This window comes from Callospermophilus lateralis, chromosome 15 (assembly GCF_048772815.1).
Source record: "Callospermophilus lateralis isolate mCalLat2 chromosome 15, mCalLat2.hap1, whole genome shotgun sequence".
Taxonomy (NCBI): Eukaryota; Metazoa; Chordata; class Mammalia; order Rodentia; family Sciuridae; genus Callospermophilus; species Callospermophilus lateralis.
The window spans coordinates 65,449,793-65,476,766 of record NC_135319.1 but is presented as its reverse complement, the minus strand read 5'-3'; the positions used below and the strand labels follow the sequence as shown (position 1 = coordinate 65,476,766).

The window sequence follows — 26,974 nt, the reverse complement described above, 5'->3', positions numbered from 1 at the left end:
CAAAGCAGGTTATAAGATCACTTGTAGAATCAGAGGCCAGACTCCAGACCAAATAAACACCCACATCCAGAGATCACAGCAATGCTATTCCACTGATTCTGTGCATCTCAAAAGAAAATTCACTCAGCCTCTATGGCTCTCAGTGTCCTTATCTATAAAATGAGGACTTCAAATTAAGTGAAACCCACAGTTACCTACTTCCCTGTTGTCCAATTCTATGTGAGATGGTCCCTATTTGATCTGCTGCTGTTTTTCCAGTTCTTCTCCATGTTGTCTTTAGATATATAAGATACAAAGTTAAGTCACTGTAAACAATAACAACAACAACAAACAGACATAGACTGCCAAAAGAGGAAAAAAAGAAAATACCTGATAAAGTGGCTTATACCCAAATATATTAAAACGTCAAATAAACAATAAGAAAAAGAATTAAAATTTTATTTTTTTCTTAGTTGTAGTTGGACATAATACCGTTATTTTATTTGTTTATTTATCTATCTTTTTATGTGGTGCTGAGGGTCGAACCCAGCGCCTTGCATGTACTAGGCAAGTGCTCTACTGCTGAGCCACAACCCCAGGCCCAAGAATTAAAATTTTAAATGGTCAAAGGATTTGAACACTTTACCAAGGAACAGATAAAGGTAGCATACACACACATGGAAAGAAGTCATTAGTCATTAAGACAATGATTAATTAAAACTACAATTAATTAATTAATTAAAACTACAACGCCAGCACATCCCTAGCATGGTTTAAGTTTAAAAAGGACCATATGCAATGCTATCAAGGGTACAGAGCATCTTGAGGGAACATAAAATGGTACATACACCTTGGAAAATGGCTTAGCAGTTCAACATAAAGTTCAGCATGGACTTACTATACAGCCCAGCAACCCCACTCCTAGGTGTTCACCCACGTGAAATAAAAACTTCTGGTGAACCACCTCATACCCATTAGGATGCCTGCTGTCAAAGAAGAAAAATAAATGACAAGTGTTGACAGGATGTGGAGAAATTTGAACTTCATGCCTTTTTGGTGGGAAAGTAAAATCATGCACCCACTGTGGAATACAGTATGTACCTCAAAAAATTAAATAGAATTACCATATGATCAAGCAATTTCTGAATATATTCCCAAAAGAATTGAAAGCAGGATTTCAAAGAGATACATGTTCATATTCACAACAGACTTATTAATAAAAGCTAAAATGTGGAAGCAACCCAAGTGACCATGGACAGATGAATGAATAAGCAAAAAGATGATTATACACATATAAAGGAAATTATTTGAGTTTTTAAAGGAAGGAAATTTGCTGACCACTGTGGCACAGGCCTGTAATCCCAGCGGCTTGGGAGGCTGAGGCAGGAGGATAATGAGTTCAAAGCCAGCCTCAGCAAAAGCAAGGCGCTAAGCAACTCAGTGAGACCCTGTCTCTAAATAAAATACAAAATAGGGCTGGGGATGTGGCTCATGAGGTTGAGTGCCCCTGAGTTCAATCCCTGGTACAAAGGGGGAAAAAAAAAAAAAAAAAAAAAGGAAGGACGTTTCAATGTACACTACAATATGAATGAACCTCTAGGACATTATGCCTAGTGAACTAAGCAGTGCGGGATGTACAGAAGTGCCTCGACCACAGACGCGTGCGTGGGCCCAGCGCCCTCCTGGATGCCGGGAGAAACGCGGCTCGGCACCACAGGACTCAGCTCGGCGAGCAGAGGCAGCGGCCGCCCGCGGGCCAGGCAGGACCAGGCACGGCCAGGCAGGGCGGGGCTCGAACCCGCGGAACACAGCTCCCGCCTCCCGCGCAGGCGATCACGTGGCGGGTCACGCGGTCCCACCCGGAAGCGCGCCCGGGTGCTAACGCCGGCTGGGCCGTGGGGTCTGCTATCCGGTACGTGGGCCTAGCGACAGCCCTTGTGCCGCCCTGGGTGGATCCCCCCACGGGCGGCGGAGCTTCCTCCGGACCCGGCGCAGCCCTCTCGGAGGGGATTCCGTGGGGGTCCCCGAGAGCGGGCCCCACCTCCCCGTGGGCCGGGGACCACAGCCCGGCCTCCTAACCAGGGTCGCCGTAAAGTTCGGGGGGAACCTGGGGTCTTGTGGGTGAAACCAGTAAGTAAACTGAAGTGCCTGGCGGGCAGGAAGGCCCGGCGGCGGCAGGGGACTGGCTCAGGCTCTGTCCCCACACAGTGCAGGTTCTTTGCCCGGGTAGGGGCAAGGCCCGGCCCCAAGTTAGCTGACAGGACAAAAGTCACAGGGGTAGTTTGCTGGAGAGGACCCCTGGTCCAGATGATGAAAGCGCGCTGGCGCCATCTGGAACTCCCATTGCCAGAAAGCCCCCTCCTCTGAGTTCCTCTATAGAGCAGGATAGCAAGGAGAAAAAGGAAATTCCAAAATGAGATGGGTGAAGTTCATTTCCAAACAAGCTCATCCTAAGGGGAAGAGAGTAGAATCTAATGCCCACTGAAAAGCATTCCCATGTTTCTAGACTGGCGTTAAGACCAACCATGCTGGAATGCAGCCCTTAGTCCCCAAGAGCCCTGCTGCTTCCAGTGGTTTCCTGTGTAGCTTTATATTGTTCCTGTCTTTTGTCAAAAATTGAATGATTCTGAAACCTGCTTAGTTCATCCTGTTACTTGAAGAAGGACAACTGGAAAACAATAATGATCCCTTCCCCATTTATATAAGAAAGCTGAGTTTGCTGAGCTTTTTTAGCAATCTAGCTGGTTACTTCCAAGACTCTTTGTAACCCTGTAGGCAAATTCAGCAGAGGGTTGTTCCCTCCTTTCCCAGTGGGAGTTTGAGGCTCAGAGTTTAACTGACCTGGCAAAGACAAAGCCAGAACCAGATCTCATGCCTTTTCAATTAATTTACTGCCCTTTTTGGCTTCCCCCAGGATAGCCACTTTCCATCCTTCACAAGGGACTGCTCACCTGCCAGCCTGGGATGTACTGTGCTATCTCCACTTAGTTACTCAGCCAGCTCCCTGGGGCTGCTCAGGATTTGCTGACCACACCTCCTCTCTGAGTGACCCATAGTGAAATGAGAGCTCTCAGGAGGGACCAATGTTTGTGGGCCCTGCTCTGCACAAAGTGCTCTGCTGGCTAGGCTCACATTCTTCATTAAAGGGGGAAGAGGGGAGACCTCTGACCTTTCAAGCCATCCTTAGCTTGTCCACTCCTAGGATCAGGCAGCTAGTGGGACCAGAACCTCTGCTTGCCCTTATTTTTTTTTTTTTTTTTTTTTTTTGGTATTAAGCATTTGCAGGACTGAGAATGCTGCTGTTGTTCCATGAGCTGGTCATCGAGTCTGCCTACCACTACCCCTTCTGAGCCTCTGGCTGCCTAGAAGCTCCACTGCTACTTAAAAAGGTAGATGACCTTGCCCTCCGGGCATACAGGGAGGCTGGAGGCACCCACCCTGGGACTGTGGGAAGCAAACCGAAGATAGACAGTAGACTGAGCGGCTCTGCAAACCCTCCCCACTCCACGCCCCTTCCCCAGGTCTGCATCCTTATGTCACCTTTGCCCAATCTTCTTTATCCCCCACATCCTGGCAGTCATCCGAGCCTGCTAAATCTCTAAGCTACACCTCCTTAATTGGCTCCTTCCTCTCCACAATCCTGGCCTCCACCAAGGAGCAGGCCCTTGTTACCCCACACTCAGATGGCTGGCCTTCATGACCTTAGAGTAGCCCATCTCCAGCCAGCCTGCCACAGCCTAAAGGGCCCTCCTGCTGTCAACCATTAGACTCTGATCATAGCTCACTTCCTTCTGGTCAGACCAACCCCACACAGTTCCAGAGTCCCTGAGCAGCCTCTTACAGGTCTCCTGCCCTCTCCCAGCAGCCTCTTCTTCACACCCCGTTGCTCTCCCAGTTTCTGTGGTAGTGTTTGGCAATCCCATCTCCCGACTCTAACCTGTAAACATCCTGGGGCCAAGTGCTCCAGAGTTGATAAACCAGCAGGAGATTTGAGATGAACACAGTGAGGACCGCTGAGCTGCACAGGCAGCAGATCCTGGAGACTACAGCAGAGGCCAGGACTCAGGATGCTGTGAGCCTCCTGGGAAACTGGATACCTTCTCCTACAAGAGTCGAAGCAAAGTTTTCTAAGCGTCATCACAGCTTAGCACTGTACAGCACAGTCACATCTGTGTAGCACACTGAGGTCCACGAGGGAATTTGAAGCCTAAACTAAAGTAGCTGCGAACACTGGCCCAGAGCTCTGGCCTTGCCGATCTTGGTCAGGTTACCCTACAGGTTAGGATCCGGGTCACTCTGAACTCCAGGGCCAGGGTATCAAGCTCTCTGTTAAGAATCTTGTTGGTAACAAGAAGTGTTTCTTATTCTCAAGCATTAAAACTTGTGGCACAGAAGGTGCAAGTGTGGGCAATGGGGAAGAGTTTAGAAGGGCTATAGACCCTGGAGGCAGGTGGCTGAGCAGTTCAAGTAGGAACTGTGGACAGGGTCCTTAGGCAGTCCACTGGGTCCAGGCCAATGTTAGGGACCCTTCCTGGTTTTTCAGTAGGCCCCTTGGTGAGTCTGATGCTATGGGGACAGGGGTTTAGCATCAGACACACCTGGGTTGGTCCTGCTCTTCCACTCAGGCTGTGCCCCCCCCCCCATAAAATGGCAGTAACTGGAGAGTCTTATATCAAGGTACAACAAAATACACCAAGAAGGCCCTCATGATAGTGGCTAGCATGCAGAAAGGGCTCAGTTAATGTTTGCTGGGGTTAGGATTCTCTTCATTCCTCAGGCTGAGCTCATGGATATCAGAGCCGGGGTCGACCTTGACTTGCATATTCCTGGCAGATGAAGTGTGTCTTGGTGGCCACTGAGGGTGCAGAGGTCCTCTTCTACTGGACAGATGAAGAGTTTAAAGAAAGTCTCCGGCTGAAGTTCGGGCAATCAGAGAATGAGGAAGAAGAGGTGAGTGCAGTATAGGTGGTCCCAGGAGCTGGGGTGGCAGGGAGCAGCGTGGATTTCCCAGAATGCAAGGATACAGGAGGACCCAAGGAATTAGCAGGGTGTGTGCATGTCCAGTGTCCTTCACAGCCAGGTGCATATCCCTGGAAGTCAGCCTGTTGTTCCTGTGGGTACAGAGACCTCAGTGCCTGCTTTTTCCAGGGCTTGCTGGGAGTGAGGGCAAGAGGAGATAGGATTTTAACCATGTGACAGAGAAACTTAGTGTTATTAGTTTCTGTACCAAAAATCTTTAGAATAAATCATGCATTATTTTTTCATAGCTGCCTTAAGTTATAATCAACACAACATTATCTGTACATAATTAAGTATTCAGTTTGATCTGCTTCAGTGTGTGTGTGTGTTTGTGTGTATACCTATGACTCCATCACAATCAATTGAAAAAAGTAATCTCCTGTCCCACCTCCTCCCCTAGCAACCACTGATCTGCCGTCCATCATGAATAGTTTGTATTTGATACAGTGTATATCTGAGTTTAGTTTTGTATGTTTTTTTTTCAGTCTCGCCTCTTTTGTTCAGCATAATTCTTTATCAGTTCATCCACATTGTAGCATATATCATTCGTTTATTTTCATTGCTGAGTAGTTGTCTATTATATCATATTCCACAGTTTACTCATTTACCTCTTGATGGACATTTGGATTGTTTCCAGTTTTTGACTAATATAAATAAAGCAACTGTGAACATTCATGTACAAATCTTTGGACAAATGCTTTCATTTTTATGTGTGTGTGGGAGGTTAATACCTAGGATAGAATTACTTGCTCACATAGGTATATGTTTAACTCTTTAAGGAACTACTAAAGTCTTCCAAATGGTCGAATAGTTTCAAGTTTTGGAAGTTTCTGATATGTTTTGGATATAAGTCTTTTTATTAGATATGTTTTTCAAATATTTTCTTCCAGTCTGTGGTTTATCTTTGCATTCTCTTGAGAGTATTTTTCATAGAGCAGAAGTTCTTCATTCTGATAACTCTAATTTTCCACTTTTGCTTTTATAAATCATGCTTTCTATGTCATGTGTAAGACATCTTTGCCTAACCCAAGAGTTTTCCCATGTTTTATTCTGGAAGTTTTAGAGTTTGGTGCTTCATATTTGGCCTAATGACCCATTTTGCACTTCTGAATATGGTGTGAGGTATGTATTAAAGTTTTGGGGTTTCTGTTATTACTCATGAACATCCAGTTTACTACTTTAATATCAGAAATTATTGTCATTTTCACTTATATAATTCTGGTCTGCATTTTGAACAAGCGATTTATGTTAAGTGTTTTCTTCATTAATTTTGAGTTCAAAAAAATTTAATTGGGGATGCAGTAGTGGGAGTTCTTGAACTTCCACAGCAGCAGAGAGAGAGCCTACCTCTCTGCCCTCACTGCTATGAAGGGCTTGTCCTCCAGCTGAGCCCACTCCACTCCAGTAGGCTGGTTCACCAAACAGCACTGATATTCTTATTAGTTGCTAAGAGAAAATAAGGTTTTGGAGCTCAGGTACATTAGAGTGATTTTATTAGGGGAGCTTAGCCACAGAGCCACATCCCCAGCCCTTCTTTATTTTATTTATTTATTTTTTTGTATTCTGAGACAGAGTCTTGCTAAGGTGCTGTGGCTGCCTTTCAGCTTTTGATCCTACTGCTTCAGCCTTTAAGTGATTAGGATTATAGGCACCACGCCTGGCAGGACATCTAATTTTTAAATTACGAATTTGTCTTAAGTCTAGAACTACTATTTCAACTAGATCAATTTAAGAAGCAAACTATTTTGTGCCCCCCGCTTTATTAAAAACCTGGACTGAAACAAATTCCTGGTATTTCAGTTCCTAAGTATATTTCAGTTCCTAAGACTAGTGTAAAGGAAAAAAGTCTTTTTTGTATGCTATACTCATTTGTTCTGATCATATAAATAACATGAGTTAATTGAAGGAAATTTGGAAAGCAAAGAGATAGTTTTTAAATGACCCATAATTCTGCTACCCAGAGCTATTAGCTCTTTAATATACTTGCTTTGAGTCAGTATCTTTTATATAGTAGGAATCATACCACATTTACAGTTTTATTTCCTGTTTTTTTTTCATTTCCCATTATATCAAAATCATTCTTCCATTTTGTTGAATGTTCCCAAAAGCATAATTCTTAATGGCATCATTATATTCCAGTACATGAACAAATATATCATCATTTATTTAACCATTTTCTAATGCTGGACATATATATTCCGTCTAGTTAGCTATCACTTGCTGTATGGGGCATTTGTGCTTGAATTTCATCCCATTTCCGATTATTTGATATTATGATTATTCCTAAAATAGAAATGAGTCAAAAGCTATTCAAATATATTGTAGCACTTTATAATCCCACCAAATAGTATATAAGAGTGCCCCTTCCAACTCTACATATACCAAAAATTTTCCTTTCCCAATCATAAAAAGATTGTTCCTATGTCTGTAGAGAAAGCTATTCTTCACAGTGAGTTGCTGTATAGAATCAGATTTTAAGTGGCTTTTCTATTAGTAGAATTGGTGACAATTTAAGAAAATCATAGAATGTGAATAACTCAACAAGCATTTGTTCCTGTCTATGTGGGAGACTATCCATTCAGCAAATACTAACTGAGAACCTACTGTGTGCTGGCCTACAGGGATAAAGCAGTGACCATAGCCATGTGATCCTTTCTGTTAGGGAACTTAGGGTCTAAAGATGGGTGATGTGCAGTGAACCAGACTGCAAAGAAATACTCCAGTTCAGGCTGTGGTAAATGGAGAGAAGACATTGAACAGGGTGTGGGATGGGGAGTAGCTGGGGTCAGGTGGCCGCCAGGAATGGAGCCCTCTGGGCTGGGATGGGAGTGATGTGAAGGAGCCACCATGAAAGCCCGCAGGACACACTGTTGGGCTGGGTGCCTGCATGTTGAGAATGTCTGCAGAAAATGTGCACCGTCCTGCTGCACCCAGGCCCATTCAGGGCTGCACAGGACTCCTCGCCAGCCGCCTGGTTCTTTTTTCAAGGCGAGCACTTACTTAGCTCTTTGTAGGACGTGCCAGCTCCAAGTGAGGCTACAACTTTCCCCTTATTCCATTCCAGTCCCCTGAAGTCCCCTGGGGGACATCAGCTGTTTCCTCCTTTATTTCACTGCAGTTTTGGGAACTGGAGGTACCCAGCTCAGCTGGCTTCCTCCCACATTCATTCACAGGTTCTCAACAAATTTGCCTCAATCCTTTTTGCTTTTGTTTAGTTGTTTTGTTCCTTCTTTTGGCGGCGGGGAGAATGGATAGGGAGAGCGCTTATCAAAGCAAATACATGCTTGTTATGGAAAGCACAGAAACAAAAAGTAGAGGAAAAAATCACTTATAATTCCTCTATCTAGAAGTAGTGACTTAACGGTGTTGGCTTTCTTAATATTTTTCAGTACTTTGTTCTAAGTATTTTTAAATACAGAGCATTCACATTCACATCTTTTAAAAATATATGCATAACCTTGTATAAGAGAAATTTTTCTTGTCATCGAAACATTAATATTTTAAGTGGTTCTGTAGACTCTCCCATCACTTAGACATACTGTTATTTATTTAACTCTTTCCCTAGTACTGGGCATTTATGTTTTTTACACTGTTTGCATCTGCAAATTGTGCTATAATGAACATCTGTGTGCACATCTCCTATCACCAGTCATTTTCCTTAGGATAAATCCCCAATGCCAATAAACAGCATGGACTTTGGTAGGTGTTGTAGACTTCCTTAGAGTTGACAAGTTCTCAGTTAAATGCCTCAGACATTGTACTGTGGAAATGTGGCCAGTTCCTTGGTATTTCCTTCCAGATTCAGAGTCTGATCAGCACAGATATTGGGCTGACTCCCCACCTTCCTACCTATCACCCAAGGTGGTGGGGGAAGTTCTCTTTGTCCCCTCCCCATCAGGACAGTGATCCCCTCCCAGACAGGTCTAGTCTTGTTTACTCCTTTGTCCTCAGCATCTGGCACACACCAAGCAGTGCTGTTTCCCTGACCCCTTGCAGCTTCCTGCCCTGGAAGACCAGCTCAGCACCCTCTTGGCCCCAGTCATCATCTCCTCCATGACAATGTTGGAGAAACTCTCAGACACATACACATGCTTCTCAACAGAAAATGACAACTCCCTGTATGTCCTTCACCTGGTGAGTGTGAGGCCCTGTGGCCCATGTTCCTGTTCCCTCAGCTCCATGGGGAATCCACATACCCTTCCTCATCTTGGACTGTAGACTTCCTTGGAAGGGCAGAAACAGCATATTATCAAAATCCCCTGGGGCTCAGGCCTCCCCTCCCTTGTCTGCTCTGAGATCATGGCAGATAAAAGGTGGTCCCCAGGGACTAGCTGACATTGCCTGGCTGTCCCTACAGTTTGGAGAATGCCTATTCATCGCCATCAATGGGGACCACACTGAGAACGAGGGAGATCTTCGGCGGAAGCTCTGCGTGCTCAAGTACCTGTTCGAGGTGCACTTTGGACTGGTTACTATGGATGGACAGCTCATCCGAAAGGAGTGAGTCCTTGAGTCTGGTCCCTTCCTTGTCCTCTGCTAAGCACCCTCATGGAGCCAGGCAGCCATATGCCTAGCCTCTGAAGTTGTGCTTCCATATTCTGCCCCACCTGTGGCCCTCAGAGGAGCAGAGCTCAAAAGAGCCTTGGAGATTAGCTGGTCTGATTGTTTCATTTACATATGGGGCAGAGAACATGAATATTTACTCAGAACCATCCAGCTGGTTGGTGACAGCATCAGCCTGGAAATCTGACTTTAGTACTCTCACTCCCTACTTTGTCATTTCCACCCTGGTTTGAGCTGGTCCTCTCTCCCCTCTCATGAGCTTCATGCTCATTTTCCAGAAAAATGCATGCCTTCATATACCCAATCCTGTGTTATCTGAGGGGTCAGGCCCCCAAACCCACCTCTGGGCCTGCAACGAACTTGGCAAAATAGATTATTAGTTCAGAGTGTACACTGAGGTGAGAAGGACCCCAGAAAAGGGACTTAGTTGAAACATGGACCCAGAAGAGCAAGGTTCAGAGTGGAATCATCCCAATTCCCTAACACGGGGGAAACCCTGGAATCTTTTGGTTTTGAAGTGATGTAAGCAAGTAGCCAATTGAGGCATTTACCAAAATGTCAAACATGATCTCATGAGTCATTTGCCCAGGTGGTCACAGTGTCGGCAGCAAGTGCTCCAGGCAGCAGCTACCATTACACAAACCATCATTACCTGTGCAGCATTGAAGAGGGCTGCACCCCCGTGTTCTGCCCTGAGGATAGACCAGAGTTGTCTGTTTCCAGGGCCTGTGGGAGGTGTGAGAAGCTTAGAAACTGCAGACACCTTCCTGGTTGCTTCTAGCTGCCTAAGGAGTGAAGTCATTTGTTCAAGGGCCTGTCTTCTGGTTCCCTGCCCATGTCACACCACAATGTAGCCAGGGCACAGTCTGAAACATGGCCTCTGTTCTCGGTGTGTGTCCCACTTAGATGGTCAAATCTCCTGAGCTTGCTGACTCTCATGCTGACCTGAGATGGTGGTCCTAAGCTTGAATTGAAAATACTACCTTTCTCATGGGCTTCCACTCTCCCTGGTTCTACCCCCAGGTTACGGCCCCCTGACCTGGAGCAGCGCGTCCAGGTGTGGGAGCACTTCCAGAGCCTGCTGTGGACCTATAGCCGCCTACGGGAGCAGGAGCAGAGCTTTGCTGTAGAGGTGACTATGGGGCATGGACACTTTGGGCCTCAGAGGTGTTGAGTCAGAGGGGGCATCATGTAAGACCTTGTTTTGGACACAGGAAGACCCTGAAATTTACTCGTTTATGTTGAGTCATTCTTTCTGGCCATGTGGAGGGCTGGGTACTCTGATGGACCACTGGATTCTGGGTAAGAATTTTCCCAGTGCAGGTTTGGGACTCACTATGTATTACTGAAATTCCTGAAGATAACCTTTTGACCTTATCCCCACCCCACAAAAAGAGTGGGAGGCAGTGAACAAGTAGTAAACAAGAGTGGTAAGAAGTGGCAAGAGGCCCTGAGAGCGGATGATACCAACACCATAGCCAGAAAATAGCATCCAGCCAGCAGGATGTTGGGAACTGAACCTGCCTCTTCCAGGCTGAGCCCAGGCCTGGGGGTTAGGGTAGTTTTGGTCAATAGCACTTCTTGGTTGTTCATGGCAACAAACACACATTCTCTCACACTCTGGTATGCACCAGAATCATCTGTCTCTGTCTGTCCTGCCTCAGCCTCAGCTCCACTTCTCTTGTCCTCGCTCACTTTGCACTGGTTACCTGGGACTTCTTTCAGTTTCAGGAATATTGGATGAGTATAGGTTGCTGGGCCTTACCACCAGTTTCTCATTCATTGGGCCAAGGATCAAGGCTCTACAGTTTGCATTTTTCAGAAGTTTCTGGGTGATCTTGAGTGTGCTGACCCAGGAATCATATCTGGGAAAACACTGCCTTAAAGGACAGACTAAGATCAAATAGAATTGAAGTCTCAGTTAAAGGAAGTCAGATACACAGGAAAATAAGCCATTATAACTTGAGAGTCACGAGAAGTCAAGGAATCAGTTACCAACAAAGAAGCTTGCTATATTAGAATTATTAGGTTACAGAATATAAAATAACTAAAGTATACAAAGATATAACAATTAAAATTCCAAAAATGAACAAATAGCAAGAGTCTAAAAAATGGCCAGGCAGATTTGAAAAAGAACCCATGTGGACATTTAGAAACAAAAGCATAATTAGTAAAATGAAAACCTTAATGGATGAGTTAAGAATCCTGGGTGTCATCTTAGATTTCTCATCAAAATATATGAGACATAGCTAAAGAGAGAATTAGTGAACTAGATGATGAAAGGAATTCATTCGCACATCCCTACTTATCCATTCCTCCAGTAAACGTATAATACCTGCTGTACACTAAGAGGGGGTCAGGCCCTGATGAATGAAGACACTTTTCCTGCCCTTGGGAGAAAGTCATTCAGAATGTGTATTAAAAATACAAGTATCTTGAGTATCATATTAGGTTTCTTATCAAAATTCATGGTGGCACAATGAATAGGGTAGTCATTTGTTTCCAGGGATCAAGAAAGACTTCTTAGAGTAAATGACCCAATGGAGGTGAGAGAAAATCAAGACTCCTCCCCAGTTCCACCAGCCCCGTCACCATCTGTCTCTGCTTGTCCCACCTAGACCTCTCTTGCCTTATTCACACAGGATTTCTTTCAGTTTCAGGAGTACTTTATGTTTAGCTCTGTCCAATTATTAGTGATTAAGTAACTACATGTGGTTTTGAACACTTGAAACACAGCTGTGAGTCATGCTGTACATGCCAGACTTTTATGTGTTAGCACACACACACAAAAAAAGAATGTTAAGCATCCGATTCATGTCTTTACGTTATACATTGGTAATATTTTAGGTATGGAGTAAAATATGCTGGTAAGATTAATTTCATCTCTTTATTTTTACAAAAAAAAAAAAACTTAATTATGCCTAGGACTTGCTTTCCATTTCAGCTGGACAGCCCTGCTCTGAACATCACCCCGCAGGGCCTTTGGATTTGCTTGGTCTTTGACTTGTTGTGTTCCACCTCCCGCTCTCTCTAGCAGGCTTTCCAGTTCTTTAGGTGGCAGTTTAAAGGTCACCTCCATAGGACACTTCTTTGAACACACTACTCAAATAGGCCTCTGTTCACTTTCTCTGGCTCAGCCCTCTGTGTTTCCTACTCAGAATATATTACAATTGACACTTATGTCTTCTATTTCCTGTGAATTATTGGCCTCATCCACCGGAGTCTGGGGACCAGCCTGTGAGCCCCAGGGAGGCTGGGGTCATGTCAGTCCGTCTCCCCATTCCCAAATATCTGGCACCTAGTATGAACTTAGTTTGGACTGAGTGAACGTGCCCACCAGCCCTGGGCCCAGAGCAGGAGAGGTGGTGAGTGACATGGCTCCCTCTCCTGCCCACCCTGGCCAGGCTGTGGAGCGGCTGATTCACCCCCAGCTCTGTGAGCTGAGCATAGAGGCGCTGGAGCGGCATGTCATCCAGGCTGTCAACTCCAGCCCTGAGCGGGGCAGTGAGGAGGCCCTGCACGCCTTCCTGCTCGTTCACTGCAAGCTGCTGGCCTTCTACTCCAGGTGAGCCCGAGGCCCTGGTGCGGGGGCCTCCACATCGTCCTTCTTATTCCCTCCACCTGGAGAGTGCAGCTGCTCAGCAAGCAAAGCTTCCAGGCCTGTCTCTTCCTGAAGCCCCAGGCTCAGCTCTTCCTCCCTCAGCCCACTCGCTTCTCTGTTATTTCTCCCTGGAACAGTCTGGAAGCCTGCATCTAGGAGAGCTCCTTTTATAATGTTATTAGCTTCCTCATTGCTAATTTTTGTTTTTCTACACAGCCACGTTTTATTTTAAAATTAGAAGAGTTAGTTTTATTTGTACCTTGCCTGTCTCCAGGAAAGATTAAGTCAGCCAGCAGGTAGTCATGCTCCTTGAGGGCAGAGCTGCCCCCGCTGCCTCTGGGCATGTGTTGATGAGATGCCCTTCTCCTGTCCCTACAGCCATGGTGCGAGTTCCCTGCGCCCAGCTGACCTCCTCGCCCTCATCCTCATGGTTCAGGACCTCCACCCAAGTGAGAGCACAGTAGAGGACGACGATGATGGCCAGGTCTCATGGCAGTGGAAGGGAGGCCATCAGGGAGATGGTGTAGAAAACCTGCCTTGAGAGTGGCAGGCAGGCCAAAGGGAGGCTGTGCAGTTGGCTAGACAGCTGGCCGTGTGGTTGGGCGTGACTGTTTTCCTGCTCCTTTCAGATGAATGTGGGGTTCTAGAATGCATGTGGGTTGAAAATGCAGATTTGTGGAGCCAGTCCTGGTTTGAAATCTAGCTTCACCACTTAGTTGTATGAGCTGGGCAGGTGCCTGTCCCCTCTAAGCTGGGTGGAGGGATGGCGGGCTTCTCTGTGAGGTGCTGGGATGCAGAGGATGGTGGGGAAGAGCTGGGTCAGATGCATGCTAACCAGCAGCTCCCCTGCCCTCTCACAGCCTTCCCCAGGGAGGAGGCCCCACAGAAGCCAGATCATCCCTGTGCAGCAGGCCCGGATCCCACGTGTCTCGGGCCCAACCAAGGGGAGTTCTGCAGAGACGGTGTGTATAGGGCACTGCATGAAGGAGACAGGGTGGCCCTGTCTCATCCTGGGACCAGGCCTTTCCTGGCTCTCCCAGGAGAGCAGGGTGGGGGTGGAGCCCTCTGGGAGAGTCCCCTGTGCCCTGGGTCTGAGCTGCCTTCTTCCCCACCCAGGATACAGACAGCTTCTCTCTCCCTGAAGAGTACTTCACACCAGCTCCTTCCCCTGGCCAGCAGAGCTCAGGTGAGCCCTGGGGAGGAGCCTGGGTAGCAGCACAGGTGCTAGGCTGCAACCCTGGGGATCTGTCATAGGGTTCAGTGGATCTCCACACTGAAGGGACTGAGGGCCGGGGGCAGATATTCAGATTCCCAGAGCACAGGCTGTGGGATACAGTCAGTGTTGGCGCTAGTGTTGTTCACGGACTGCTGAGACCACTCAAATGCACCTTAAAGCATTTTGTGACAAGTTGATTTCATTTTAAAATTCTTATGTGTATCAACCTCATTTTTCTTTTTTGTAGTGAATAATTGTCATTAAGTAAAATTATGTAAATTTTTGATGTTAAGTACATTTTAAAATATAAATAGTCTCTATAATTTATACTTTCCCTGTTTTTCCAGAACATGTGGGGAAACAATAAAAAGTTTATCTTAACATTCAAAATGTTATTAACAAAAAATAATACACATTGCTTAGGAAAGAAGATAAACTGAAATCTGTATTGTCATTGTTACCGCAAATGAGCATCACATTTATCTATGAAGTTTGTAGGATAAAAGGAAGGATCCTGTGGCTTACACCATTTCATAGAATAAAGAAGGCCAGTGTTGCAGGAGGAGGAACTTGTTGGAGTCTGTTTTGAGGGATTCACTGTTTGGTTTCTTTAAGCCAGTGGCTCCCAGCTCTGGCTGCACATAGCATACCTGTGCCTCAAGTGGGACTGGCTGCTGTGGGCAGTTAAGACTGCATAACTGGACTCATCTTTCACAACTACTGAGGCTGAACCTGTTCCTGGCAATTCTGACTTAATTGGTCTGAGCAATGGCCAGGGTGCCAAATGAAATTCATATGCGGCCAAGGTTGAACACCGCTGGGTTAAATGTTCTCAACTTTCAGTCCTTGGACCAGCTTCAAGGAGCTTAGGAGCCCCTGAGATTGTGTGACAACTCATGCTTGGGCCTTTTTCTGAGACAAGGGTCCATAACCATCTGCAGATTCTTTAAGCACCCCTTGAGCCCAGGGCACGATGAGAGGTGTGGCTTTTGGATGAACTTCCAAATTCCTTCTTATCACTCCCTTTCCTCAGTCATCAGAATCCTCCTTATGGTCTTTCTCTCTCGGTGGCTAGGTATTTTTATGCCTCAGAGGTGTAAATGTTCATCCACTGAGAACAGAACTCAAGCCTTACAAACTATTGAGTTGTGCTATCCATTTGTAAATCGGGCATTTGAAACCTAGGAGCACACTTCCTACCCCCAAAGAAGCATGATTACAGATGAAGACTATTTGCAATTAAATACAAGAGAGAACAATTATTACTTATTGCAAACATGTAATATTTCAAATATGTAGTGGGTTCCATATGTTGTGAGTTCTGCTAGGAAGAAAATCTACTCAATTCCTGGCACATAGTAGTGTTAAGTAAAAGACTGGTGATTGGAGAACTGGATGTCAGCTGTGTGCTGACAGAAACAAGGAGAAGATTAAGGGTTCAAGGAAGAGGTGCTAAGGAAAATGCACCCCCCCACACACTGCCAGGTACATGCTAAGGAGCTCCAGTCCCAACAGCCAGCTCTTTGGGAAGCTTTTCTTCCCATCCCAGGCTGCTTTAGCCCTGGTAAAGCAGAGTTCACCCGGCACTGGTCAGCTTGGGAGAAGGTGGCTAATCTGGAGCTACAACCTGTGCTCCTGCCTAGGGCTTAGAGATGACTGTCAATGGACAGAGCCCTCTGGGCTCCAGTCCTTCTGATATGCTAAGGTGACATCATTCTGTTCTCACAGTATTTATGTTGTTTATTCTTACCTGTGGCCCACAGGTAGCACCATCTGGCTAGAAGGGGGCACCCCGCCAACTGATGTTCCCCAGGTGAGTCTCTGGAGGTCTACATGGGTATAGCTCCTCTGCAGTGCTGGGGATGCTGAGTGACCTCATGACTCCACCAGCACTAACCCCACGCTGACCCTCAGGCTGGTCAGTCCCAGCTCAGCCCAGAGGCAGACCCACCTGGGGAAGGGAGGGGGTATGAGGGTGGCTTCCTCCAGGCACCGGACCTCAGGCCTGATGAATTTTCTTTCCCTCCTCATTTTCTTGGGAGGGAAAGTTGAACATAAGTTTTATATTTTTAAAAAAAGAACTTAAGTTTTGATATTTAGGGAAAAAAGAAACCTAAGCATATTTATTCTAGAAAAACAAGAAATTCAAAATTCAAGTATGGAAGAGAGACCAAAAATCACTCAATCCTATCCACAAAGTGAAATTAACATTTTTACATGTTTCCTTAAAGTATTTTATTCCTTTGATTTTACAAAGACACATTCTTTGTCTCTCTGTCTCTCTGTGTATCTCTCTCTCTCTCTCTCTCTCTCTCTCTCTCTGTGAACATACTATATATATTTTCCTTACATTTGGATCCTAATGTAGTTCATTATACTTTCTTGCTTAAGTATTTTCCGTTTACCAAGCACTCTTCAACAGTATGATTTTTAAGAATTGCTGAGGGTCCACCCACGCATATGTTACTATTTATTTAGCAAATCCCTGGAACAAGCCGTACATTGTTTCCAGTTTTTTGCTGTTATATATAACTGAAGTGACATCCTTACAGAGAAATTTTTTTGGCATCTCTAATGATTTCCTTAATTCTCCGTAATTTTTCCAACTAAAGACTTTCCTTATTCAGAGCCTCCACTAAGGTGCAAGTCTTGCTCATTTAGTCGTCTTATGCCTAGTTACCCAGTTTGGAAGGTTGTCAGGAGATTCTGGGGGAGTTTGAAATGACGAGCATAGTGAACTTTAGACACTTTCCTCTAAGGGATGCAGGAGAGGGAGCCTCTCCCCATCCACTAGCGTCCATCCATCCTGCCTTCTCTGCTCCTTCTTGCCTGCGCCCTTTCCCTCTGCCTTGCTTGGCATCCTGTCCCGACAGTGGGCAGAAAGGCCCAGAAGAAGCTGAGAGCAGAAAACTGGAGTTGCTGGGGCAATGCAGGGATTTAAGAACCAGCATTTCCTGCAGCTAAAATTTTTTATTCTTCATACACAGATGGGGGAGGGAAGGGACAACTGCCAGTGGATCCAACTTGGGGAGGAGGCCAGATTTCCTACTCACCTCACTAATAATCTCCTCCCTCCACAGATAGCTGAGGACACCCTCCAGACCAGGGTTCCTCACTCCCCAGTGCTTTCCAGCCCCAGAAGAATCTTCCTGGATGCCAGTATAAAAGAAATTTATTGCCCTTTGGTGCCCCACACCATGTACTGCCTACCCCTGTGGCCGGGCATCAACATGGTGCTCCTGACCAAGGTACAGGATCTCCCACCTTACCCTGGTGACACTTAGACCCTGAACAGCTTCTCACTGTGACCCCTTTGCTCCTTCCCATAGAGCCCCAGCACCCCACTGGCCTTGGTCCTGTTCCAGCTGCTGGATGGTCTTTCCCTGGTGGAGAAGAAGCTGAAGGAGGGCCAGGAGGCTGGCAGTGGCCTGCGGTCCCAGCCCCTCCTGGGAGAACTGCGCCAGAGGATGGACAAGTTCATCAAGAATCGAGGGGGACAGGAGATTCAGGTGGGACCCAAAGCCTGCATTCACCCAGCCTCAGAGGAGATGAGAAGGCTTAGCGACAGGGCCATCTCGTCCCAGTAGAGCAGGGGCCAGTGGTGCTGGTTCCTGTGCCTGCTCCCCACAGATCCATCTTCCTTGTTTTCCCCATTACGAAATGGGAATAGAAAGCAAACAGCCACACTTTACGTAAGTGTGGCGGAACACGAATTGTAATGCCCACACGTGGCCTGTGGAAATGGCTCTTAAGTAAGGCCTACTGTGTGAATGGGACGCGTGGGCCGTGGTGCTCGGAGTGCTGGTGGGGGCTGCCAGAGAAGCCCACCTGGGCGGTATAAGGGCGGAGCTTGTGTCCTCCCAGAGCCGCTCTTCTGGACCTCACTGTGGGACATGTTTTGGAGGCTGATCTGCCACCATCCTCCTTACAGAGCACCTGGCTGGAGTTTAAGACCAAGGCCTTCTCCAAAAGCGAACCGGGATCATCCTGGGAGTAAGTGGTGGACCCAGAGGACAAGGGGAGTCTTTGGAACAGGGAGATGTTCCCCAGAGAGACTGCCATCCCTGCAGGCTCAGAGGGAGAAAAGGCTCTAGGGTCTTTGGGAAGCTGAGGGCCAGCCCACAGGAGGCCACAGGAAGCAGAGCTGGAAGTGGAGGGCCAGGGCATGAGGACCCGAAACCAGGCACCTCAAGACCTGAGCCAGCTGCAGCACTGACTGGGTGCCATCTTGGGCAAGTCCTTCCCCACATTAGTCAGCAAAATAATGAGGTTGGTGAGGTGCACAGTGGCAAGGAGCACCTTGTAGGGGAAGCGGGGAAGCTGTCTCCTGGCGCAGTGAGGAACATGTAGTGCTGCGCTCCCAGTCCCACTGTGACACACTCGTCTCTGTGCCCAGGCTGCTCCAGGTGTGTGGGAAGTTGAAGCGGCAGCTCTGCTCCATCTACCGGCTCAGCTTCCTGACCACAGCGCCCAGCAGGGGAGGCCCACACCTGCCCCAGCACCTTCAGGACAAAGTTCAGAAGCTTATGCGGTAAGTGGGGCAGAGGCCCTCACCAGCAGGAGTGGAGCCAGAGCAGGAGCGCAGGGCGCCCCTCTCAGCAGCCCTCGCTTCCCCCACAGGGAGAGGCTGATGGACTGGAAGGACTTTCTGTTGGTGAAGAGCAGAAGGAACATTACCATGGTGTCATATCCTGACATACGGGCAGCCAGCCCAGGGAGGCCTCTCTGGGGAAGAGAGGATGTGTATTCCACCACGTCAGCTGCTTCTCTCTGAAGAAAAATAATAGGGGATTGTGTCGCAGTTGCCTCATCTGTAGGACACCCCCAGGCTGAAGTTTCAGAAATGCCACTGTCCCAAAGGTAAATAATAACAGCCTTAAAGCTCCTTATGCCAGCAAAATGGTAATGGCTATTGGGGCAGGGACAGGGGTTGCCATGAGCTGGTTGGTTCACAAGGCCCCTGTCACCTTCCTTGGATACCAGGCACAGTGGCATGTGAAGATCCTGGGAAGGCCTGTGGTGAATGTGTATCTCTGTTTAAAGAGCCATTCCCAAGTTTTATTTGTCTCTTGTATTATGGAACACTAGTTTTAGAATACCAATTTTACAGGGAACTTCAAACACTTTTTCTGTATTAAAATTTCCTAAGTGTCAGACCTCCATCTCATGGGACTTTGGTCTTCAGTAGGCAGGACAGAGGGATGCCTGGGGGCCTCTTATCCACCAGCTACTGCCCTTCCATGGGGGTCAGTTTCCGTCATTGGGAACCTTCCCAACCTCTTAGGTGAATGGTGAAGAAGAACAAGATCACTGTGCACTTGAGCGGTCAGCCAGGTTCTGCTCACACATAGCTTTAAGGTGTGTATAATTTAAATTCACTCCCAAAGTGACCAACTGTGAAACTGCAGTGTTTCCATAGAGTCCAGAAGTGCCCGTGTTACTATGCTACCTGTGCAGGTATCCAGGATCTTGAGGGAGGTGGGACAGGTGGAGAGATCTCTGGGACAGCAGGGATACTGGGGGCTAGGCTGAAATGGAAGCCTATGGGGAAGGCCATCCTGGGCACTGCTTCGCAGAACCAGAAGCCCAGGAGCCAGACAGGGAGGCTTATAATCCCTGGCTCTGTAAGCACCTTAACTCACCCTTCACCTACCTGGAGGACTTCCCAGGCTTGGTGCATTTCATCTATGTGGACCGAACAACTGGGCAGATGGTGGCACCTTCTCTTAGCAGCAGTGAAAAGACTTCATCAGAATTGGGCAAGGGGCCCCTGGCCGCCTTCGTCAAAGCCAAGGTAACTTATGCTCCTCTGGTCCAGGCACTCTGCACTGCCCATTGGGTAGGATGTGCTGAGGTCTGACTCCCACCCAGGAAGAATGGACCCTTTTGTCCTCTGGGCTCCAGGAACTCTGATCACCCCCACCTTAACCCTTACTGTACCTGTCTGCCAGGTATACCTGCTGCAAGCTCCTCGGGACAGCACCTTGTCTTCCAGAGCTGAGAGGCCCAGCACCTGGGACCATGTCGGCCTCCATCCGTGTCAGGCAGCACCTCCTAGCATATCAATGCACCTGGCATTAGCAGAGTGCTCTTTGCTGTTAGGTCAGAGGAGGAAATGACCGGTGTCTGGCATAAGTAAATGCTCAGTAAGACTTTGTTGAATTAGCTGAAATGGAAAGAACTCTAGGGAAATCAGTTTAGGAGTCAGAATTTTTGTACATGTTTAATTTTTGTAGTGCTGGGGATGGAACCCAGGCAGGGCCTCACACATGCTAGGCAAGTACTCCATCTCTGAACTACACCCTCAGCCCCACCAGAATTTAAAATTAGGTGGAACCATTTCTACTAAGGAACCATTCTTCTAATTTAACTGATTCTTTTTCATGACAAACTTGTTTGTTTGTTTTGTTTTTATGGTGCTTAAGGGCCTCTGCCACTTTCTAAAAACAATTTTTTGTGTTGTTCAAATAAAGTATACCTACCAGTTAAAATAAGCAGGATGGCAGAAGGCTATGTTGGAAACCCATCTTGCCTCCCACTAGCTCTGTGGCCTTGGGCATGACTTAGTTAAGTGTCAGTTTCAACTAAGGAGATATTAATAGTTACATCATTGGATCATTGTAAAGATGACTTGAGATGATGCATGTAAAATATTTAGCATAGCATGTGGCACAAAATATAGATATAAGCCATAGAGTGTTGGCCAGTGGCCCAATTCCACCATCTTCATGGCTGTCCCTCTCTGGACAGCCAGGGATCCTTGGCATGTGGCTTTTTATTGTTTCCTCTGCATACTTTGTTGCAGTTGAGCTCACTCTGCATGTGCAGTTTGTTTGACACGTTTTCACTTCACATTATGTTAGATGCATTTCCTTGTGCCATTAATTCTTCATATGTGTGATTTTTAGCAACTCTATAATAGTCCATTATGTGAATGCAACATAGTTCACATAACCATGTCCCAATGTTTGAAGTTCTAGACTGTCTCCAGGCTTGCCCTGTTCTAAATAATTCTGCAGAACACACCGTTTGTGCATACATCTGGGTCCTCATCTCTGATTATTTCTTCAATATGGATTCCCAGAAACAGAATTACTAAGTCAGATGGCAGGAATGTTTTTAAGGATATTGATGCACATTATCAAGTTGCTTTCCTGGAAAGTAGAGCCAACCTGTGTATCTGTGGATTTAATTTGACAGTAAATTGTGATCAGCTATGGAGTGAATCCTCCATCCCCCCACCCCGGCTTTTAATAAGAGAGTTCACAGGGCTTTTCCCAGCCCTGGTAGTACGGGGAAAGCTGAGTAGTTGGCCACCTTCCCTCTGGTAGCTCTCAGGAAGCTCCATGACAGTCCCTGCTTTAAGCAAGAGAACATCCCTGGAGGACAGGGACCTAAGGCAGGTGATCTCCCAGGTCCACTGTTTATGTCCACCCCAAGGTGAATCCTCACTTGGATCTTAACCCAGTAGCAGAGGACACGCCTGGCTTCCACGTGTTGTGTGTTCAAACACGCTCCCCCCAGCTCCTGGTGCAGAGCTGAGCCATCACCTCCTAGCCCATGGGGGCCCCTGTACAGAGGAATTTTCTAAGTGGCCACACCTCAATCTCCTGTCATGCACATGACACTGTCCTTCGCCATTTTCTGGCCTGAAGTATGGGTTTACTAATTTACGACTTACGTGTGTAGTAGTCCTATAAAGTCCTTAATCCTCACCACAGCTGGAGAGGTGGCTGGGCAATCCCTCTGACAGGAATTGCTTCCAAAGCTCCTTCTCTGAGCCAAGACAGTGCCCCTGGCCTTGGAGCTCCTCAGCCCAGCACTTCTGCTTCCTCTTCCTTCACCTGAGCCACGTGCTGAACGCTCTTCCCTCCCCAGGTCTGGGCCCTGGTCCGGCTGGCACGCCGATACCTGCAGAAGGGCTACACCACTCTGCTGTTCCACGAGGGGGACTTCTGCTGCTCCTACTTCCTGTGGTTTGAGAACGATATGGTGGGTGTGCCAGGGCCCTGGCAGCAAAGTCCTGAAGTGCTGTCCATTGCTGTCACCCTCGGATTCCTTTCTTCTGAACTGTGTTCAGTCTATCTGTCCCTCATCTCTTCTTGTCCCTGGTGGAATGACAGGTAAGTATAGCGATGGGGTCCCAGAACCATGGTCACATTGTCACACCAGCATTTAAGTTTGCTTCGTGATCACCTGCTGCCCGGCCAACTTTTGCCATTGCTCAGGCAGTGTCCTGATGAACACACGAAGAGATAGACTCCGGGTCCCTCTGAGATGGGCCTCAGATCACAGCTGGTACCTCTGTAGTGCTTCACATTCTCGCTTCTGTATAAAGTGGGGTGCCGTCACTCCCATTTGGTAGGTGGAGGTTCAAAGGGGTTAACAGCCTGCCTGAGGCGAAGCTGCCACAGCGTGGCGTGGGTCACAGACTCTGCTGTCCACAGCGCCTCTCTCCCCGTTCCTTTCCCTCTCTTTCTCTTAATGTTTTCTCCTTTCTTGTCACTTGGCATCATTATTCCAGCTCCAAGGATCGTCCCTTCCACCCCACGGCCCCTGGGTTTCTTGTCCTCATGCTCCAGTCTCCTCCCTGCTCAGGTTGCCCACCCACCCCTTCTGTAACTCAGTGTACTTTGGGGGCCTCCACCCCTGTTCTCTCCTTCAACCCTCACAGCCCCATGTAGTGGGTGGGGCAAGCTTCCTTGACCTCATTGTGTGATGCTCATGCTTCAGGGATCAAAAGCCATGGCCAAGGCCATCGAGGCCTCAGTGATGAAGCCAGAACCAGAAGCTACTCTCCAACCTGCAGGCTCTCAGCTTAGCTCTCTGCCCTCAGGAGTGCTGGAGAGCTCCTTGACTTTACCTGAGCTTCGAGAGAGACAAGGAAGCGTGTGCTGAGGGGGCCTCAGGAGTGATAGAAAGCAGCAGAGCTGTGGGGTGGGAAGCCCAGGTGAGGCCACTGGCCACAGCACTCAACCTGGGCAGAGTGGACGGTCCCTTAACACTGCTGGGTCCGATTCCTCACCACAGGGTAGGACTCTCATGCCAGGTGAGCATCACGTGAGAGCTGCTGTAAGAACATGGTGGTGCCTCGCATGCTGTCCGTGTCTAGGGATCCCAGTTTCCTACCTTATCCCAGCATGGAATTCCTAGTTCCTTCAAAGCAGAGACTTGAGCCTCAAAACCCTGCCCAACACCCCCGCCCCCACCTTGCCCTCCCTCGGCCTGCTGGGTCCTGCTGGTGCAGGTGCCACACTGAGAACTCCACGAACATTCTCTCCGAGGTTCATGCAGGGACTGTTCCTGCACCTCACAGGGCAGGAAACCAGGTAGAGAGGTGCATTCTGCAGCACTGAGCACAGCAGGGCCACGCCAGGCTCCCTCGAGCCAGGTTCCTCACCCAGCCCACCACCTTCTGTCCTCAAGACCCTCCTTTTCCTTCCACAGGGCTACAAGCTGCAGATGATTGAGGTGCCTGTCCTCTCTGATGACTCAGTCCCCATTGGTGTGCTGGGAGGTGACTACTACAGGTGACGCTGACTCAGGGTGCAGGATGTCCATGTTCCCAGATGTCAATTATTTAGGGTACCCCCGTGGGGACAGTTCCTCCAGAATTGCCCCATTCCACCCCAAGAAGCTAAAATTTTGGGCTGGGGCCCCTTGCAGGCTGGCACAGCAACCTGTGAGGGAGGAAGCACCAGGAGAGCCCCCTCGAGCCCACCCACCCTGATGCGGCACAGTCTTGGTAGCACAGGGAGACCTCCATGTGGACCCAGAACTTCCCTGCGGACACCTCTTAATTAGAATGCGACCAGCTGAGGAGGGAGGACCTTGAAGAAGGTCCCATGACCCGGGGCTAAGCCTAGAAGCTTAGGTCATGAGGAGCAGGAGACAGAATCACCAGCCTGGTGCTGGGGCCTAGTGAGAGGACCAAGGGTGGGTGTCTGGGTGCTTGTGTGGCCCAGAGAGGCCCCTGGCCTGGGAGGACTGTCGTCACTCACTCCTGAGTCCTTGTCCTCCTTTTCCCTCTTAGGAAGCTCCTGCGCTACTACAGCAAGAGCCACCCAACGGAGTCCATCAGGTGCTACGAGCTGCTGGCCCTGCACCTGTCAGTCATCCCCACCAACCTGCTGGTGCAACAGGCCAGCCAGCTCGCCCGGCGCCTGGGGGAGGCCTCCCGTGTGCCCCTGCCCTAGGCCAGGTTGCAGGCTGCCAGGGCACCTGTTCTCCAGCCATCCCTGCTTGCAAAAGTGCCCCCCCCATAGCAGAAACTTTTCTTCTGTCCCCAGTAGCCTCCTGAGGATGCGAGGAGGCCCCAAGGTTTATCACACCCCACTTGGACCACCTCCACACGGGGTGGTGAACAAACCCCTAAATCCTGCCCTCTGAGGCAGAGGCTTTGGGCTTCCTCTTTAAAACAGTGGTGAGCTGCATCCCCACTTGTCCCCAGAAGAGAGGGAGGAAGACCCTAATGCTCAGGCTGTCTGAAGACCCCCCTCTGCCTCTGCTGTTCTGAGCAGAAAAGCCTGTTTTCTGCCCCAGATAAAAGGTGCACCATTGGCTGGTTGAGTTCCAGCTCTGCAGCCTCGTCTGCAACTCGGGGCATTTTCAACGCTGTTCCCCCTCATTTCAAGTAATGACACCCCCCCCTCAGGTGGCTGGGAGGGTCACCCAGCACATGATAGGTGCTTAATAAATGTCGGTTGTTGTCATCCTCCAAGCCCAGCATGTCTGTGCTTCAGGACCCTTTTGTCAATACTGAGAAACCCTTGCTAGGGTCTGGCCCCTCCATGCCAGGCTTGCTTCTCCCCTAGGGCTGTAGTTCTTGGCTCCAGACCCTGGCCCAGAGATTCAGATTCATGTGCTCGGTGTAAAGCCAAGACTGATGTTTCTAGAAGCTCCTCAGGTAATCTGGTGTTCCCCAGACTGAACCCACTTCCCAGGGGTACAGCCCCTCTCTTCTAGCCAAGAGATTCTTACCACAGGACAGACACCAGGATGAACACTGGGACACAGGTGTGGGCTCCTCAGGCCAAGAGGAGGCACTGGATTGAGAGAGGTGGCAGGACAGAAATAAGCATCCACCCCAGAAGCAATGGACACCCTGATGAGCGGGCAGGAGCCCAGCCTTCTGCATCTCAGTCTTGGGCAGAAACTCTGTGAAGGACACTGGTCTTTCCCTTGCAGGGAGCTGCTTTGGGGAGGACAGAGGCACTGAGGGTTAGAGTCCTTATGAGGAGGCGTGAGGACAGTGTCCCCAGAGACAACCTGATCTGAATTCCTTAATATCGTGATTTTATGGGTGAGAATTAAAAAAATATATATCAAATGTGGAAAATACAGAAGAGCACAAAGGAAAAAGAACTTAACCTATAAGCCCACCACTGTATAAGATACCTACTTTAAAAAAATTAATGTTTTCCCTTGATTTTTAGCCTGTACATGATGTAAAGTATCTGGTTGAGCCAATCTGTGGACTGTTCTGTACAGTCATCCACAGGGGATTGGCTCCAGGACTCCCTGACAACAGGTGCACAGGCAGCCTATCAAAATCTGCAGACGTTCAAGTTCGTAAATAAAATGATGCAGTATTGGCTGGTAACCTTCGTTCTCCCCTACACTTCAGATCATCTCTGGATTACTTACAATAGCCAATACCATGTAAATGCAATGTAAATAGTTATACTTTATTGCTTAGGGAATAGTAACAAAAACGTCTGACATGTTTAGTACAGATGCAGTTTTTTTCAAATATTTTCAATCTGCAGCTGATTGAATCTATAGATGTGGAACCTACAAATGGGGAGGGGAAAACTATTATTAAAACACTGGGGCTCATATCCTGAATCAGATTTTAGCAGATTCACACAGTGTGAACCTTGGTTGTGTGTGGAGGGGTACCTGTGCTGAGAGGAGGGTTTCTTAGAAAGCCTACTTACTGGGACGGACTTTCCTCATCTGGTTCTGAGAGTCATTTAGTAGCAGGTTCCTGTGACACAGGGTGAGACTAGCGCAGGAGCCTTTTGCCTACAGGGGACCATCTGGGGAGGAGTGGCCAAGGAAGAAAGGGGCTCCTGACTGAAGACAGCCCAAAGGAACAGTAAGAAAGCACTTCAGCTGAGGATATTTGCAAATGTGAACTTTAACCCTTGAGGATTCTTGGGAAATGGGAAAGATGCCAACAGAAATGTGCAGACCTTAGGAAGAAAAAGGCAAACCCCAGGAATTACAGTGAACCTGGCCCTAAGTGGAGCAGACCGCAGCAGCCTGTTGGGTGGCCGGTGTTAGGAGACCTGTAGCCTTCTGTGCAGCCGGCTGACGGCCTCCTGCTAAAGGTAGCCCGAGGCTCTCCTGGGTGGGAACTGTCACTGCCTCCGACTGTGACTCCACCCTGAAGCCTGAGGACCAGGCGCCGGGTGGACTGACTTGACGGTCCCTCTCCCACTTGCTGTGCCATCCCCACAATCCCGACAGGGCACAGCGGTGAAGCGAGGCAGCCGGGGAAGCGGGGTCCGCCCCGTCCAGCCCAGCGCCCCGCCCACGGGAGCCCTCGGGACTGTCGCCGGGTCCTCGCTTTCTGAGTCTCGGCACCGACT

At 48.3% G+C, this 26,974-nt stretch overlaps 1 protein-coding gene across 5 annotated transcripts; it reads left to right on the top strand.

The window, feature by feature from the left end:
• Positions 1–1,827: 1,827 nt before the first annotated feature.
• Positions 1,828–24,798, top strand: Hps1 (HPS1 biogenesis of lysosomal organelles complex 3 subunit 1). 5 transcript variants are annotated; one of them, XR_013088834.1, is made up of 20 exons: positions 1,828–1,891; positions 3,256–3,368; positions 4,757–4,929; positions 8,995–9,132; positions 9,356–9,498; positions 10,585–10,693; positions 12,966–13,126; positions 13,541–13,646; positions 14,023–14,124; positions 14,279–14,348; positions 16,142–16,191; positions 17,459–17,626; positions 17,708–17,887; positions 18,310–18,371; positions 18,775–18,909; positions 18,999–19,064; positions 20,028–20,172; positions 22,257–22,501; positions 23,826–23,908; positions 24,412–24,500. XR_013088834.1 is itself a non-coding variant. In XM_076835372.1 (20 exons), the coding sequence occupies exons 3-20, from the start codon at positions 4,813–4,815 to the stop codon at positions 24,572–24,574; spliced, it is 2,112 nt and encodes a 703-aa protein (XP_076691487.1). In that variant the 5' UTR covers positions 1,828–1,891; positions 3,256–3,368; the 3' UTR covers positions 24,575–24,798. The 5 variants fall into 5 exon arrangements, 4 of the variants coding, with proteins under 4 accessions (XP_076691487.1, XP_076691486.1, XP_076691488.1 ...); XM_076835372.1 differs by having other exon boundaries at positions 4,813–4,929; positions 22,257–22,370; positions 24,412–24,798; XM_076835371.1 differs by having other exon boundaries at positions 22,257–22,370; positions 24,412–24,798.
• Positions 24,799–26,974: the final 2,176 nt, after the last annotated feature.

Bases quoted from the DNA above. Each gene is read 5' to 3' on its own strand.
- Hps1 (XM_076835372.1), top strand. From the start codon at position 4,813: ATGAAGTGTGTCTTGGTGGCCACTGAGGGTGCAGAGGTCCTCTTCTAC. The intron at 13,647-14,022 runs GTCTCATGGCAG...GCCCTCTCACAG, and splicing joins AGGACGACGATGATGGCCAG to CCTTCCCCAGGGAGGAGGCC. The intron at 17,627-17,707 runs GTACAGGATCTC...TCCTTCCCATAG, and splicing joins ACATGGTGCTCCTGACCAAG to AGCCCCAGCACCCCACTGGC.